Genomic DNA, 17006 nt, shown 5'->3' on the forward strand with positions numbered 1-17006 from the left:
CAGGCGCAGGGTTATACACCAGTCAACAAAGCCAAACATTCCTCTTTTCATTCCAAAGCTCCGTTTTATCCAGAAAACTTTTTATCCTTGAGACTTTGGGGCTACAGTAGGACAATGACGTGGTTCAGTGGAATCAGGATATGGCTTCAGAATTTAGTTGAGGAATAGAAGGCAGGAATCAGCTCCCACTTTATCAGGTAAGGAATTAAAACCACAAAGTTGTTGTTTGATTAGAACAGCTTCAGTGCTCTCAAGGCTGTCATCAAATTATTAACCTATTTGACCAATTTAGAAGAATGATTAGAGTTTCGTTGCGGTGCCTATTTTTCCTGTGTGCAGACAGATGTATATTCAATTCATACAATTTATTTATTTATTTTTTTTTTAACAATTCAATCACTTGTAAAATGATCTCTTAGTGAAGCCAGTTGACTGTGGTCATTAGGATTTAGACACATAATCCATGGGACAGTTGTGGTCCAGTGGGTAAAAAAGCGGTCTCACAATAGAAAGGTTGTGGGTTCAAATCCCGTGCCACTACGGTCCCCTTGAGTAAGATACCGTCCCCACACACTGCTCCCCGAGCACCTCATGGGTGCCCACATTTTGTTGTGTGTGGGCTGTGCTATGCTGTGCATCCCAATGACAATATTAATCACTTCCACTTCCATTTTACCACACTCTTATACATGTAGTTATTTCTTACATTATTATAAATATCATCAAAAATATCTGAAATGTTATGGAATGGAACACTAAATATCCTTATTAACCAGTTATCAGAAATTGAAAATAACACATAAAAAAAATAATTGATTTTCCAGTTATCGCTAACGTTTCAAAACCTTTTATTTTGTTAAATAATATTTATGCCTACATCACAAGAAGAGCAAGCATCTGTGTGGAGCTTCATGAAACTTCAGGCATCTCGCTGTAACTCACTTCTCTCCTCTACACACGTTCCTACCAGTCTAATTTTACGCTCTAATGAAGGTGGATGGAATTAGTGACAAGATCCTGGGAGGGTGGTGTCACCGTAAATATCGCAAACACGCTTGATCATTTTTAATTGAAATCGTTTGCCCTTAAAGCCCGGTATAATGACCTGTGTAATACCGAATGCTGACAGGAGCTTCAAAGGGCCGGCAAAACAAAGCAGCGTCGGGCAACCCTTTAATGGGAGCGGCACTAATCAGATGATTCAGGGCCCTCCTCGCCGTGGCCCGGCTCCCAGCAGGTTTTCAGATGTCAGCCACCGCCGTGCAGCTGAATGGCCGCGCCGTTTCGATGCGAACCGCTTTACTTTCTGAAGGCCGGACGCCGTGGACGCCGCGGACGCCGCGTTCGGGGAGACTCTCTGACCCGCGACCGACAGTAAAGGCGGATGAAGGGCTAATGAGCACAAGGAAGATGCCTCGGCGACAGGCTTATTAAATCAGCGCTCTGCGCCGCCACCGCCTCCGACCACGGCCGCCCCGGCTCAGCGGCGTGGCCGGGCGCAGTTCGCTAAATGCCGCGCCGGCGGCGAGGCGCTGGTCTCTTGATCAAGTCGAGCTCTAGCTCGGCTGTCCTTATTAATTAGCTCCCATGGTGAGAATGCATTAGCCCCTGGAGCCTCGCTGTGCTCGCGTTAAATTCAATCTACACAAACACACAACCAAACAGGCCGTTTCGAAACAATAAAAACGATCAAATCGGTGGACGCGGTGACTGGGCGCATTTTTAAGCTTCGCGTGACTCAGGCAAATTGTGTGCATGCTAGTTAGCTTTTAGTGTTTCTAATAAAGAAAAAGAAATGACACAATTTGAAATGAAAAGAACTATCAGTCAGCTTCGCGGTGGAAAATTTCACGCCGACACGGATCTGTGTTCGCAACAATGCAAATGAATCCCCAGTGCGAGCGTCTGCTGAAGCATTCCCAGCAGGAGCGTGCGAGGGCGCCTTTGTTAGCGCCGCAGCTTCGCGCACGACACCCACGGTGACGCCACGGAGAGCCTCCGCTCTGCCTGGCATGTGGCGGCCTAAACCCGGGATGAAATGACGGGATCGGCTTCCATTACCTACAAATCACGGGCCGATCAGGCGCACAGCGACGGCCGACTCAAGGTGTCGCGCAGGCCCAGCTCGGGGACCCCAAAAAAATAAAAAATCCGCATTACAGCCGCACATGTTGCGCCAAGGAGACTCAGTGGGAGCCAGAGGAGACATCATGACACGTGAAAAAGCCAGCAGATGCTGTGTAGATACACAGGCGAGTAGCTGGGGGACTGCTGGGGGATTTTATAACCACAATCATGAAGTTCGGGTTATAATAAGTGCTCAAACAACATTAAAATCAAGTTCATAATTAGAACGTAGCTTTGTCAATAAGTGGTGCTGATTAAGAGGAGGAGGTCACAAACGTCACCAACGCTAGATCATGAGATACAGTTTATTTTGTAATTATTAATATGGGGGTGCACTTCAGGCATTTGCCATGCCAAAAATAATGAGAAATAATGATTTTGGCAACAATATGTCCAAACTGTCATCTTGACTTATTCCCCGTCAAAACAAAATAAAAACAGTGAACACAATTTGAATCCAATATTAAATGATATTAATTGTCTTACCTGCATACTGTAATTCATTTCAGTGTTAATATGTAAGAACCACAAACGTACAGAAATTCAACAACAAGCGCTAAATATGGAGTTCCAATTTCAGCAGAAGTAGACGTGCCCCAAAACAGTGAACACATTTCAGTTGTGCCCATTGACACAAGCCTGTGCATACCTGCAGATTTTTAGGTTCTTTTTTTGGCCTTGCCTGTCTAACCCATCTAATATACGAGCTAAATATGTTCATACACCCCTGTGCGTTATGCTTGCATTGTTTGGTATAATGTGTCTGTGAAGTGTCTGCTTATGGGTCAGTAGAGCTGCAATGAAAAAAATGTCCATTTTGGGGCTTATTCTGATGTTAATTCAATGCGCTACATATAAATAACCTTGCTCAAGTTTGCTCGCAAAGTTATTGCTGGGAGATTAATTATGAACAGAAGCAAGAGTCTGACCCTAACTGAAAACTGACCTCACCTTATGGAACAACATAGCCATCCTGTGTTTCCCAATGACTTTAGCAGCACATGACTGATATGTTATTGCAGCACTGCTTCTATCGTTTGTTTTCTGAGCCTTTGCTTGCTGCGGAATCAGAAGCATTTATTCACTGTGGTAAAACGAGGGCATCCGGGGTGTCTTCAGTTCTAATTGACGAGCCTTTTAGAAACGAGCCACAGCACACAACAACACAGATAAAAAAAAAAAAAGGTCTCCTACCGGATTCATCATCAGATTTGTGTTCGTTTTCCGAGTCTGTGAGGGTGAGGGCCGAGTTCTCCCGGCTGGACAGGCCAGAGCTGTGGCGGGACTTGAGGCCCTGGCCGCTCCACAGCTGCACGGCTCGCTCCGGGGTCATGACCCCCTCAGGGTCGGAGTCGTTGTCAGAGGCAGCGCTGAGGTTGTAGCCGTGCTGCAGCTGGACCAGGTCGCCGCGGTAAGAGCCCTGCTGGCCCGGTGGATCACACACACCCAGCTCCGCCTGAGCAAAGCTCCCTGCAAATGCACAAGAGCACCGTGATTAAACTGTAGAAGCTGTGTGTGTGTGTGTGTGTGTGTGTGTGTGTGTGTGTATGCACGTTTTAAGGGGACACAAATCATGACATTTCCATGAAAATGTTTGGGTTTGGTTTATGATAAAACTACACTTTTATATACAGTGGGGCAGCCACCGATTGTTCAAGTTGTCCCATTTGAGGGAGGTCTGTAATTTTCACTTCAACTGTGAGAAACATAATGTAAAAAAATGTATATCTTTTAAATAATTTATTTGTATAATGGTGCAGAAAATAAGTATTTGGTGAATAGCAAGTTCACCTCAATACTTTGTAATGGAACCTTGTTTCAAAATGACCGAGGTCAAATGTATCCTGTTTGCACACACTGTAGCTGGTGTCCTGGCCGATTCTTAAATGCAGATCTTCTCAAGAACTGTGAGGTTTTGGGGCTGTTGCTGGACTGACCACGTGGTGTGTTAATGCTAGTTCTCTGGTCCCAGCCCTCTTCAGCTCTTTGACCAGTTTTCCCCGTGTAGTTATGGTCTGTTTCCACACAGTTCTCAAGATCATTTGTACCCCACAAGATGAGATCTTGCATGGAGCCCCAGGTCGAGGGAGATTGTCAGTGATTCCATTTTCTAATAATTGCTCCAACAGGTTGATCTCTTCTCACCAAGCTTCTTGCCTATTGTAGATTGGCTCGTCCCAGTCCTGTGCCGGTATTCAATCTTTTCCCTGGTGTCCTTAGACAGCTCGCTGGCCTTGGCCATGGTGGAGGTTGGAGTCTGACTGTTCGAAGGTGTGGACAGGCGTGTTTTATACAGATAACAAGTTCAAACAGGTTCCATTAATACAGGTAACGAGTGAAGGATAGAAGAGCTTCTTAAAGACGAAGGTCTGTGAGGGACGGAGTTCTTGCTTGTTTGTAGGTGCTAAATACTTATTTTCTGCACCATATACAAATAAATCATACAATGTGATTTTTTTACATTCTGTCTCTCACAGTTTAAGTGATGAAAATTACAGACCTCTGTAATCATTTTAAGTAGGACAAAATTTTTTGACCCTTGTACAGTTCTGTGTAGTTCTGTATAGTTCTCTGTGTGTGAGCGTGCATTCATGTATGGTTTTTGTGTGTTCTGTGTACAGCGTGTGTAATGACTTTCATATTTGATATGGGACCCTTTTTTGGTGGATTGTGGTTTAGAGGGTCAGGGCTTAAAGGAGCCATAATTTTTTACCGATGTGATATTTCTTCAGTTCCTCAGAACTGAACATTTATCTCCACTGAACGACAAAGGGCATCCAGCTCAGAGAACCATTCTGTGGTCGTTCAGTTATTCTTTTTAGTCTTGAAAAACCTTGGAAGCAGAATAAATATTCAAAAGTAGAAAAAGACAGTGCTGTCACGCTGTTTATGAATAGATGAAGATAAAAAAAAGAGCAACTGACTATGAATACAAATAAAGTCCTTTTTGGTGGAGCTAGAGAAGGACACTATGGCCTATATCAACTAAGGAAATCAAAAGGAATATGAATATTAAAGCATTATGCAAACATTACAAGAATATTATGCCATTTCATCATATCACATGTAACACTGAAAAACTGGGAGAGCATTGTACATTAACAACATGATATCAAATTATGATAATGGGACATCCCACAGTATATTGTTGTAAATACCATATTATAAATAACATAAAAATATTGTAGTGTAAAAGTACTACTCATTTGTTGCATTTCAGGTTTGGGAAGTACACAGCATTACATACTGTTTAATACACTGTGCTTCAGAGGAATACAGGTATCAAGGGTGAATTAATATAATATATTAATATCATTCTCTGGTCGTGTCACTGCAGTTTGTGGCAATAAACAATGATATTCATACTAAAACTAAATGTCACCTTAAAATTTCATCAGTAGGCCCAGGCTCTCTTTCCATCAATTTATTCCATGTAGTTACTGCATTACTAACATGCAGTTGCTTAATAATAAATGTGAGTTGTCTGTAGGGCTGATCTGTGGAGTGTTAATATGGGATGTGTCCATGAAACTACATGAGATGCAGAGCATGTGTGAGCGTGTTACTACAGCCGCAATCTGCGGTCCCATGATGTCTACTGCAGAGGCCGCGTTTGTGATGTCTGCTGATAAAGGGGTATTTAGGAATGTATAGAACAGAGAGAAATGGAGGAGGACAGGAGGGGGACCATGTGCTACACCAGCACATGAGACAGGAGTGGGTTTAAATCATTCTGAATGTTGAAGTAGGGTGTGGGAGAGCTTCTTATCTTAAATTTTGTTTTAAAAGAACATAATTAATATTGGACATTTGTGTTTCAGAAACACTCAACAAGAAGTATTATTTATAAAGGTCCGGAAGACAAAACTCACGATGTGCTACATCTTAAATTGTCTAGTGAAAACTGCGTAAAGTGTGTTAAGCACTAGTTCAGCTGCATTTTCTAAATAATAATAAATTCATTTTCCCTCAGTATGTTCCCACCTGGCATTTTATTGGCCTCCTGACAGTAACAATAACTCACTATAATGACACGTTGACATATCATTCTGCTTTATTACACTGTTTACATTCACTATGTCACATGACCAACTGCCGCCTACCTGCTGCACAGGAACAGCTGGGCCAGAGAACATTGTAGAAGATAAATCTAAATAAACATTAAAGCCACACAGCCTCACTGTATTGCACATTTCATACTATAGTTTTAATGCTTGATTCACATGCAGCTCTAACACCAATGTATGTACCACAATAATACAATTTTTGTATTATTACATCTCAGTGATACTCAGTAGAAGGGTGACTTCTGCCTCCCAGAATAGGATTAGAGCTGGTTGGCACCCTGCCCTGGGTGAGTCCCTGCCCTGTGCCCAGTGTCCCAGGATGGCCTCCTGAAGCCACAAGTAACAGGACTTGGTGGTGAGTAAGTCAGCTATAAAATTTGCACCTGTGTAAAATCTAAAACCTATTGATTATTTTGATTAGTATGATTATTTATTTATTTATGTATTAGTTATTATCAAATGAGTGATGTTATGCCATACTGGCTTAAATTCACACCAAAGTGCATGAAAATGAAATCAATAAACTGACGTCCAATTAAGTATGAGCTCCAAAAAACCAATTAACTTTAAAAGCCAACCACAACCAATATATTTCCAACACTAATTAAAACAGCTTTACAAGTGCAATCTCTCGCAATGAGCTGAGAAGAGGGATTTCAACTAATTAAAAAAACAACTCATTTGAGAGCCGCAATGTACTAATGGAGTAAAAAAAGGCTGTGATGTACATGTGTCGCAAGGCAGCAGGTAAAACACGTGTGCTGAGAGGGTGGGAGTTACAAAGACAACAGGTACTAGAAAGATGCAGCGCAATCACTTCAGCAACTCTGTACTCAACACAGCAAAATACAATGCTTAATTGCTGCACGTAATGGGAATCAGTCTTTTATGGCTCATAAGTCCACTTGTGACCTTTTTACTCCCGTTTTGGTATTATTATTATTTCATAAATCCCTATCACATCATCCCATGGGCCAAAACTTCATAATGATGGCTCATCAGCTTATCAGCATTCACTTTTTTTACTGCATAAGATGCGCTGAGTTGCATGACTCAGCGATCGAAGCCGGAAGACAATTCATTGACATGGCTGATTTAGTTGACACCAGCGCCAAGTATTTGCCTGCTCTGCCACACTGAGTGATTTGCATGCGTAATTTGACAAATTTGCATATTATTGGGAAACGCAGTATGGTGCCAGAGGTGACAACCCATCACCATCCACATGTCAACTGAATCAGGCAACACATTGCAGAAATAATATAACATCATTCATTATGGAAGATGTCATCCACAAGGTATGATAGGAACACACAGACTGTCACACTTCAGAGGGAGTGGCTAAAACGCATTGTGTGACACTGTGATGTTGTGTACTCTTGTTTACACATTCATATGTAAATTGCACATATTAGATGTGTAGACCTGATAGAAGTATGCATTATTACAGATTTGTGTGAATAATTAATAGAGCAATTAATGGGATGATAAGGATAGATTTACACTGGGACCAGGAGGTTCTTCGGAGAACACAGCGGACTACACTGTTGCACACACAGCACTCAGCTACACATGGGACGTGGGGTCAGGGTGAGTTCTGACGTCAGGTGGCAGGGGCTGGGAGTAGCAACCACAAGGGCAGTAGATCTGGGCATGGTGGGAAACGTACCTTTATACTGCATACCTGACAGGAAGTACCTGAGACCCACAGGAGCGTGCACCACATAAGCTGGATGAGTGAGAACATGATAAGATTACTTCATTCGTTCATTATTTCTTTGCATACAGTGTAGCTAAAAGAGATTCATTCATTCATGCAGTCAGTCACTCATCTTGCTGTTAAATATTTATTTAGATTTCAGGGAATGTATTTTTATTTAAATATGTTAAATATGTTAATTCATGTATGTTTATTTATTTAAACTGATAATTAAATTATTTGGTAATTCATTCATTTTTTAACTTATCTTACTCAGAAACATTTTATACATAATGCAAATGTATATCTTTTAAGTAAATATCATTCATTCATTGGCTCATCATTTCTTTGCATTCCTATTTTTAGATACAGATAACTATAAAAAGGACATCTTTCAATATAAGTTCATACATTAATTGGTTTATTCGCTTGTTCATTAATTCACTTCCTCAGTTTTCTTGAAACATTTATATACACACAATTTCAGCAAAAATCATTCATTCACAAATACAGTTCATACATATATAGCCAAGTAATTTTTTTGTTTGTAATATAATTTTGTAGTACTGTTCTTGGTTGTGGTAAACAGAGTAAATTGGGGGGCACACCACAGTGTTAGATGTACCAGAGCCCACAGTGAGTGGCACATGAACCGTGTTGGGAAAGCCCGCTGTGTGCAGTCAGACCTGACACTTGTGCTATAAAACGCTGCTGACTGCATCGGGGAGGAAGAATGGCATTGTGTGCTTCACTAAAAGTGCGGCAACAAAAACACTCATGGTTTAGAGGACAGTGAGTCAAGTGCACTCTCTGTGCTAACAGGCCGCTGTTAAATGCAGAGCCGTGGCTTCCCCTGACAGAGCCCTCTGCATGTGATAACACCACGTCCAACAGGAGACGGCGCATTCCCTCAAGATGAAGACAAAACCGCCTCATTTCTTTATATCATCTCATGCAAGATAAGCGCGAGCAGGAACTCACTTGTTGAGGGTGTGGTTGCTATGGCAACTGGACATTGTTCCCTCGCCTACAGGTATATGTGTCCTCATAGCATTTGAAAAATCCTTCACTTCGGTCACTTTATTTCTTATTTAATAACATGCATATTAATGACACTGGAGAAACCGCGTGCTGCACAAAAGAACAACAGTAATCTTTTAAAAAAAACAACAGGAAAGCAGGATGTGCAACGAGATCAGAGCTGCTAATTAAAATGTCTGACACTTGGTATCTGTGGGTTTTGACTTTCCTGCTGCTAAAACTCATTGAGGGACGTGTGGGAATTGAATAATTGTAATCAAAGACTGGGTTTCTTTTTATTTGCTTTTATTGAAATATTTTTCTCAACAAGCACATATTTTTTTATCATTATTTCTAGTCATTGTCCACTGCTTTGCTGTCTAAACGTTGTAGTAACTACATCTCATTAATGCAATAATTGCATAGAAATACACATGGAATGGGTGTCATATGAGCATAAACATGTTAAAAATTATAACTAAACAGCATCATATCAGCAAAACTCAATCCATGTAGCTTTTGTTCAGGTTTGTACTAACCAACCTGTACTAATTGGAATCTTTGGTTCTGGAATCTTTGGTTCCTCCAAAGCAAAACCTGTTTATTGATCAGACGAGGCTCACCCATTATCATCATCATCACACATAGAGTGCTCACTGGGAGATGATAGTCAACACACCCTGAATTGATGGTGGTCAACACCCCTAAAAAAAAAAAAAGGTTCCTTGACTTCCAGTCCTTTCACAAGCATTTGGGTCATTTCAAAGTGTTTTATTCACTGAGAGTGATTCTTGAAAGGGTCTGGGTGCATGTTCATCTCACTCACTGAATTACATCTTCACCTTTCACTAAAGCTGAATGGAGGCAACCAAATGTACAAAATGGGAGAAGCACAAAAAGAAAACACAGTGCCTAAAACCTCCACTCCCAAATGTAGGAACACAGAGGCCTAGTTTTTATTCTGTAGCATACCCTTAAATCAGAAATGTGAACCATTGTATTACCCATCATATTTAAAATTCATAAACAGAGTAATGCTAATGTGATCGTAGGCCTGCGGCAGTGCAGCAATCCAACTGAACTCTCCATTAACTATTTAACCCCCTGGACTGCCCTTCCATGTGTTTATTCCACGTTGTACCTGCGTTAATAATAAATAAAGAGGAGTTGTCTATGCTGGACACTCCAGTAGAGCAACATGGTTGCCTGTAACACAACGAAATGTGTCCTCTGCATTTAACCCATCACCTTTATTGAGCAGAGGGGGGACAGTACCTTGCTCAAGGGGATCTCAGTGGAACCTTGACATTGGAGGATTTGAACCTGCAACCTTCCGATCACAAGTCTGCTGAAGTATATTTGTGTGATAGGATGGTGGTAGTAGCCTAGTGGGTAACACACTCATCAGCAAGACACTTAATCCTGAGTTACTTCCTGTCACTACTGACTGTAAAAGACCTTTGGTGTTGGCTAAATGGCATACATGTAAAAGTCGTTTAATATATATGAGCTACACAGAGGGGCAAATTCCCACTTTCGGATTCCGACTTTCGGAATTCCTCCGGGTTCTCCAGTTTGGATACTAGGTAAAGCGGCTGCTCCAAATAAACCCAACAATGATTACAAATCACAGCCAATGATGAAAAATAGACCAGAATCTACCCTGCGGCTTTATTTGATTAGTTCTAATTACTTTATAGTTAAATAATTAATATTCAGTCAGAAAGATTTATGGTCATTCAATTCACTTCATTAAACAAAATTTAAAGTAAACCTCACTTTCACACGCTGTGCTTACTTATTACCGGTGAGAATGTGTAATATTTTGCTAAACTCAACACACTGCAAACTACTTACTAAAGCTTACTCGTAATAAAAATGAGCTCCATGTGATAATATTAATTCACGCCTCTTTTTGGCCAGTGAATCTGCAGCATTTACAGTCGTGCATAGCACATAAAAGTGCATCCCGCTCCCTTTATTGCTGTCCTCAGGTATTTCGTTCCAAAATGTCTGTGTAATCAGAACTCACACGGCCATAATAAAACCAACTGTTTAAAAGTCAGTACGAGACAAGTCAACAGCAGGAAACTCTGTTACGTCTTGTTTAGCGTGAGCTGAGTACTGTAACATAACATTTTTTTTATTGTTTGAAATGATGTCAGGGAAACGATTTTTAATAACTTAAGGCCGATCATTTCAGAGGAAGGTTCAAGATACTATGTGGTGCCTCTGCAACTGGAGGGCCAATTTTCAACACCAGGTTAATTTCCAAGGCTCACGCATGCCTGGAAACTTGCATTAAAGCCCATTAGGGTCTAGAGGGGGGTGAAAATCAAGGTTCACTTGGCTGCATTATCGTTTATCTTATGCAAAATAAGAGCGCCACTTAAAGGCTAAGAGTACCCCAATGAGAGGTCTGACTCGAGCATTAATGGGGTCTTTGAAAAAGAGATGTGTGGGACTAAAAGTAGATCACAAAAATACAAATTGTTGTATTGAGTTACTAAATTCGATAGCTGGCCTTCAGACAGGCTGTCCCCATCTGCCTGTTACCTCTTTAACTCACGTGCAATGGCAGCTGACTTCAGATAACAGATGGATTTGGGATAACAAGTCGTCCAATGAGCTGCGGTATTCCCGTTTCAGAAATCGAAGTCAGGGAGAGGGAGAAAAAAAAATCCTGTATTACAGTGCCTTCCTTTATTGATGTACGGCATGTGAAGAAGATCAGTCCTGATTCCTCTTTATGCCTGGAGATCCTGGAGACAACATGGCGCGGTGTCTGTAGCCAAGTCAGGCTTGGGATGTGGGGCTCAGAGGAGATTAAGTATTGAAGCTTCTCAGGCCAAATCTGCCCCTCCTGATTCTGCATCTCACCAGATAACCGTTTCAAAGGCGTACAAGGGGCAGATAATCAGCCAGTCTGGGCCACCAGAGTGGTGTTCGTAGAGAAAGAGGGTCTTTATCCTCACAGAAACTGAGATTTTGTGTAAATTCGCCTTCTCAGGCAGGCCTTGTACGCCACAGCTCTTAGCAATGTAATCTACAAACTAGAAGATGCCACATCTTCCAGAGGTTACAGAGGAGACACCTTGGAATAATCAGGAATAATCAGCATTCCATGGTTACCCCCAAACACAATAATTAAACCAGAATTTTTTTAAAATTATGCTCTGATAATGGTCTGCTGGAATTAAATTCTGGTGTTTTTTGTATTCGCCCTGTGATGAATGGTTCCTAGTTGAAGGACTGTGGCTTTTAAATCTTTATTCCTGGGATTTAGCTCCACAGCTACAATGACCGAATAAACTGCTCTGAATCATTAAAGCGGAATGATACTTTGCCTTCCATCAATCATCCATACGAGGTGCGGGTTATGAGCAGGAAGTGATGGAGCACCAGGGTCTGCTCTGGAACAGAAAGTGCACCAAGGAGCCCTTAATGAAATGACCCAGATGGCGACGCACACATATGGGCCAAACTGTTTCAAGCAAAAACCTACCAATGTTCAAGTAACATGAGAAGAACTGTCTTCTGACGTCTTTGATGGATTTATTTCCAAAGACAAAAACTGACATTACTATACATACATGGGAACTATTATAGTTACATAACTAATACATACCAAAGGAACATTTTACATGGATTCATATAAAGACATTCAACAGCATAATGACACTGAATGATGGAATTTGTTTCAAATTAAGAATTAATTACACATTTTAAAATTGCTTAATTATGATTACAAAATATTATGTGTATCTTAATATTTTCATCTGGCCATGTGTAATATTCACTCTCAAAATAAAAGGAAGCTAACTTTTTTTTTTTTTAACACCTCTGAAACACCTTGTCTAAACATCATTAAAGCTTATTGCCCACATAGATAGGATGTATGAATATTTGTAAGGACTTACGGGAATTAATATAAGTACTACTACTACTACTAACATGAAATAAACACCTTGCTTCCAACTTGCTACCACAAAACCTCTTCTCTAGCATTTAACTGAATCTCCTACAAACGTCATCCACTCATCTTTACTCCACCCCAAAACCCCCATCCATCAGTGCAGCCTCAAGCTCTTCGATATTCCTGTAGTGTAGCATAAACACATCAGCAGCCCCCTCTCATCAATACTGCATCCTAAAAACACAACTCCACGAACCGTCAACATCACGGAAATGATCAAAAATCGCAATCATGACACATATTGACATTCCTATTAACATACGGTTTGTAACGAGGACAATTTGTAAGAGGGTAAAATAATAATTCATTATAAAAAATTCTGATCTGGATAGAAGCAGAACTATTAATCACACACACACACACACACACACACACACACACACACACACACACACACACACACACACACACACACACACACACACAGAGAGACATTTTTGGTAAGACTAAGGATAAGAATTGCGCAATGACCTAATCTTTTTAAAGGTTCCATGTCTGGTTCCAAAGGTTCGGTGTCTATAGCTTTAAATGAGAGTGGAAAAAGTCAAAGTGAAGTGATTGTCATTGTGAAACACATTGCACACAACAAAATGTGTCCTCTGCTTTTAACATCAAACTTGTTGAGCAGTGGGCAGCCGTGACAGGTGCCTGGGGAACAGTGTGCTTTGCTCAATGGCACCTCAGCGGATCAGGATTCAAACCAGCAACCTTCTGATTATGGGGCCACTTCCTTCACCGCTAGGCCACCACTGCCTAATGATAATAATAACGATAATGAGGAGTGCCCTATAGAAGTGACTGGCATTGGTGGAAATGACGACATCAACACCATTCACCAACCACAATACTGACACAAGACAGCAAGTCGTGTCAGCCGCTTTCCCATTGGAGTTACTTTTTTAGGGGAGGGGTGGGAATTTCTCTGGGCAGACAAAGCATGAGAAAGAGGAGGTAACCTTTCCTCTTATGACAACATAAGAGGACAAACTCCAGATCCGACCATCTGAGCTGCCGCTCTCTGAGCGGCGAAGCAGAATGGCCAAAGCACTTTTTACACCTATTTCCATTTATAGCCACTGCAGGACCATAGACAGGCTAGGGGAACTCGTATTACTGTTAAATAATCTCACAAAGGGAAAATTTCAGGGGACCTTTAAGCATAAACCTAACCTCATTACCTAAACCAAATTAACTTTTTAAAATTTCCAGATAAATGTAAATTTTGGGGGTAATTAGTTTGCCCATATGATGTTATTACAAAAAAAGCTTACATGCACACCAAAACACACACACACACAGTTAGAGTGGCACAGTTTGGGAAATCTGTTTTTGGTGAGTGCCGGACATAGTGGTACTGTACAAGGGCATGGCACCAGATGTTGTGGAGAAACAAACTGCTCTTATGGGGGCAATGGGAGTGTTTAAGGTGCCGGGGGTCTGTGCCTGCTCGTTTCGACACAGTCATTACTGCTACTCCCCGGATCTGCTCTCATCCCTCGCCATATGGCCCCCGCCAAAGCAGCCATGGTTTACATGGCCTCTGAAACCTTGCCACGTTCGGAAAAGCTTGTGAATTTACCCAACATGGCACTGGTTGACTGGGCCTGGTTTACTGGGGCCCTGAAGACATGTGAGAAAATGTGAAATGTGAAGCGTGAATGGTAGAGTAAAATCAAATTGAGTACTGGTGGCTAATATGGCAATCATTTTAAGGTTATTATGGATGTGAACCATGTCACATCAAAAATTAATCTGTGAAAACTTCAGAAGTGCACAGCAAGTTTCAGACAGCGAAAGCAACACTGTCAGTGTTAAGACTGACAAACTGGGTGTAAATGTGGGATCAACTAAATGAGTGTTAAAGGAAGACTTGATGCTGTATGAATGTTTTGACTGCACTAGCAAATGTCAGCGTTGTGTTATGAGCAGAAATTTATCACTTTTTTTTGTCTCACCATCCTACCTCACGGCTCTTGATAGAGACACTGTGTGCAGATGGTATAGTCAGCAGCTGAACTACCTAAATATGTTACAAAGTAGACTATTGGAGCTAAGAGGACACCTGCGAGTGATGATATTTCGCAATACCACGACACAGGGCTTTTAAATATTGTTCCCATCCAATGTTAGATAAGGAAGCCCCCTCCCCAGAAGGAGGGACCTAACTGTGAAGCAAGTGAGTAAGGCTACTGGCCCAGATGCTTTTCTCAAAGTATGTCTGAAAACAGGGTGTCATCTTACATTCATGGTCTAGACGAAACACACAATACCGGGAGACGGGTGTAGCCCGCTGTCATGGGGAAAAAATATTTCTGTGCTGGTATTTTTCTGCATCTTTTTAATGAGAGATGAGTCTTTGATGCAGCAGAACAGGCAGCTCTTCTATCTGCATTTAAATGTTTTATTTTTACTATTGACATTTACATTCGCAAATGAATGCAAGATGCTCTCTCAATATCTTGGATAACTGGCAGTCCATAGCCACCATGTAGGTCTACCCCTGCTGCTTTAACTTAAATTTAGGTCCTAGCAAGGTTTCATACAATTTATTCGTGAAATCATCAGGAATAGCAAAGAAAGCAGTCTTGCATGCCTCCCAGAGTTTGGTTTCGTCTTCCATGCTTCCTCTTTCATCCTACCCCACACATGCTCAATGATCTTCACATCTGGTGACTGAGCTGGCCAATCCTGGAGCGTCTTGATCTTCTTCGCCTTGAGGAACTTTGATGTGGAGATGGAAGTATGTGATGGAGCACCATCCTGCTGCAGAATTTGGCCTCTTTTATGGTTGGGAATATAAAAGGTAGCTAAGATTTCTTGGTGATTCAGACTATTGCCTTCCACCCTGCAGATCTCTCGTACACCCCCATATTGGATGTAACCCCAGACCATGAATTTTCTGCCACAAAACTTCACTGTTTTCTGGGCGAATCTCGAATCCATGAGGGCACCAGTAGGTATCCTGCAATGTTTGCAGTGACTGTGGTGTAATTCAACAGAAGATTCATCAGAAAAATTCACCGTCTGCCACTTTTCCAGCGTCCATCCTTTTAGCAGGCTGTGGGCCTTGGCAAATGCCACACGGTTTGTCAATTGTCTTTAGTTTAGTGCTGACTTCTGTGCACTGATTCGACCATGGAGGCCATTTCAAGACAGAATCCGACAAACTGTTATGTTTGACACAGGGACTTCAGGTGACCAGGTCTCATGGAGCTCTGCCTCATTAGAAAATGGGCTGGCCTTGGATTTTTGAGCCAACAAACGGTCCTCTTGAGCAGTGCCTGACCTGGTCTCTTCAAATCTTTTTTTATCCTCTGTACTTGACGCTGAGACACATTGAAGGTATCTGCCACATCAGCAGTGGATCTGGTCTTCAGCCTCTTGATAATCTACACTTTAGTCTCAGGGTGAATCTTTGGCATTTTTGCAGAGGTCTAGTTGCAGTTGATGTGAAGGTCTAGTGTACTGGGGTTCTTTTTACACACACCTGAGACCTCATTGATCCATTTTTAGTCACAGGTGAAGCTCATATGACAAGTCGACAACATTTATGTCTTTGTAAAAATTGACTCAATGGGCTTTACCAAGCTTTGAATATTAGAATACTTTTTGACAGTTTTGTTTTGCTCTGAAACATTATTACAACATTTACAGCATTTATCAGACGCCCTTATCCAGAGCGACTTACAATGAGTAGTTACAGGGACAGTCCCCCCCTGGAGCAACTTAGGTTTAAGTGTCTTGCTCAGGGACACAATGGTAGTAAGTGGGATTTGAACCTGGGTCTTCTGGTTCATAAGGCGAGTGTGTTACCCACAAGCCACAACCACCCACACACCCACCAATTACAAAAGCTGTTGGGAATAAAATGAGGCATTTCTTGTAAAAAAAAAAAAAGCGCCACTTGAGGTCAATTTGTACATAAGTGACAAGACTTTTGTCAGGAACTGTACTAATAAGCAATGATGTTTCTTTTTCAGCTGTAATGTATTTATTTATTTACATTTTCCATTCCAATGGATTATTTATCCATTGAATATTGCTGTGTATTATGGACAATGAAAGGTCAACAACCTCTCACCTCCCTTCCTGTTTTATCTCCATCACAGAACTGTTT

The 17006-nt window shown here is 41.4% G+C and overlaps 1 protein-coding gene across 5 annotated transcripts in view; it reads right to left on the minus strand.

Annotated features, from left to right (window-relative positions):
• Nucleotides 1-17006, minus strand: part of tenm2b (teneurin transmembrane protein 2b) — a 175452-nt gene that overhangs the window by 124939 nt on the left and 33507 nt on the right. For 3 of the 5 annotated variants that reach the window (XM_028982317.1, XM_028982318.1, XM_028982321.1), the window contains exons 3-4: nucleotides 7864-7923; nucleotides 3322-3597 (exon numbers count right to left, since the gene is read on the minus strand). In XM_028982317.1, the coding sequence (XP_028838150.1) occupies nucleotides 3322-3597; nucleotides 7864-7923 (336 nt within the window). The remainder of the gene's footprint in view (nucleotides 1-3321; nucleotides 3598-7863; nucleotides 7924-17006) is intronic. The other 2 variants (XM_028982319.1, XM_028982320.1) reach the window with 1 other exon arrangement.

This window comes from Denticeps clupeoides, chromosome 6 (genome assembly GCF_900700375.1).
Source record: "Denticeps clupeoides chromosome 6, fDenClu1.1, whole genome shotgun sequence".
Classification (NCBI taxonomy): Eukaryota; Metazoa; Chordata; class Actinopteri; order Clupeiformes; family Denticipitidae; genus Denticeps; species Denticeps clupeoides.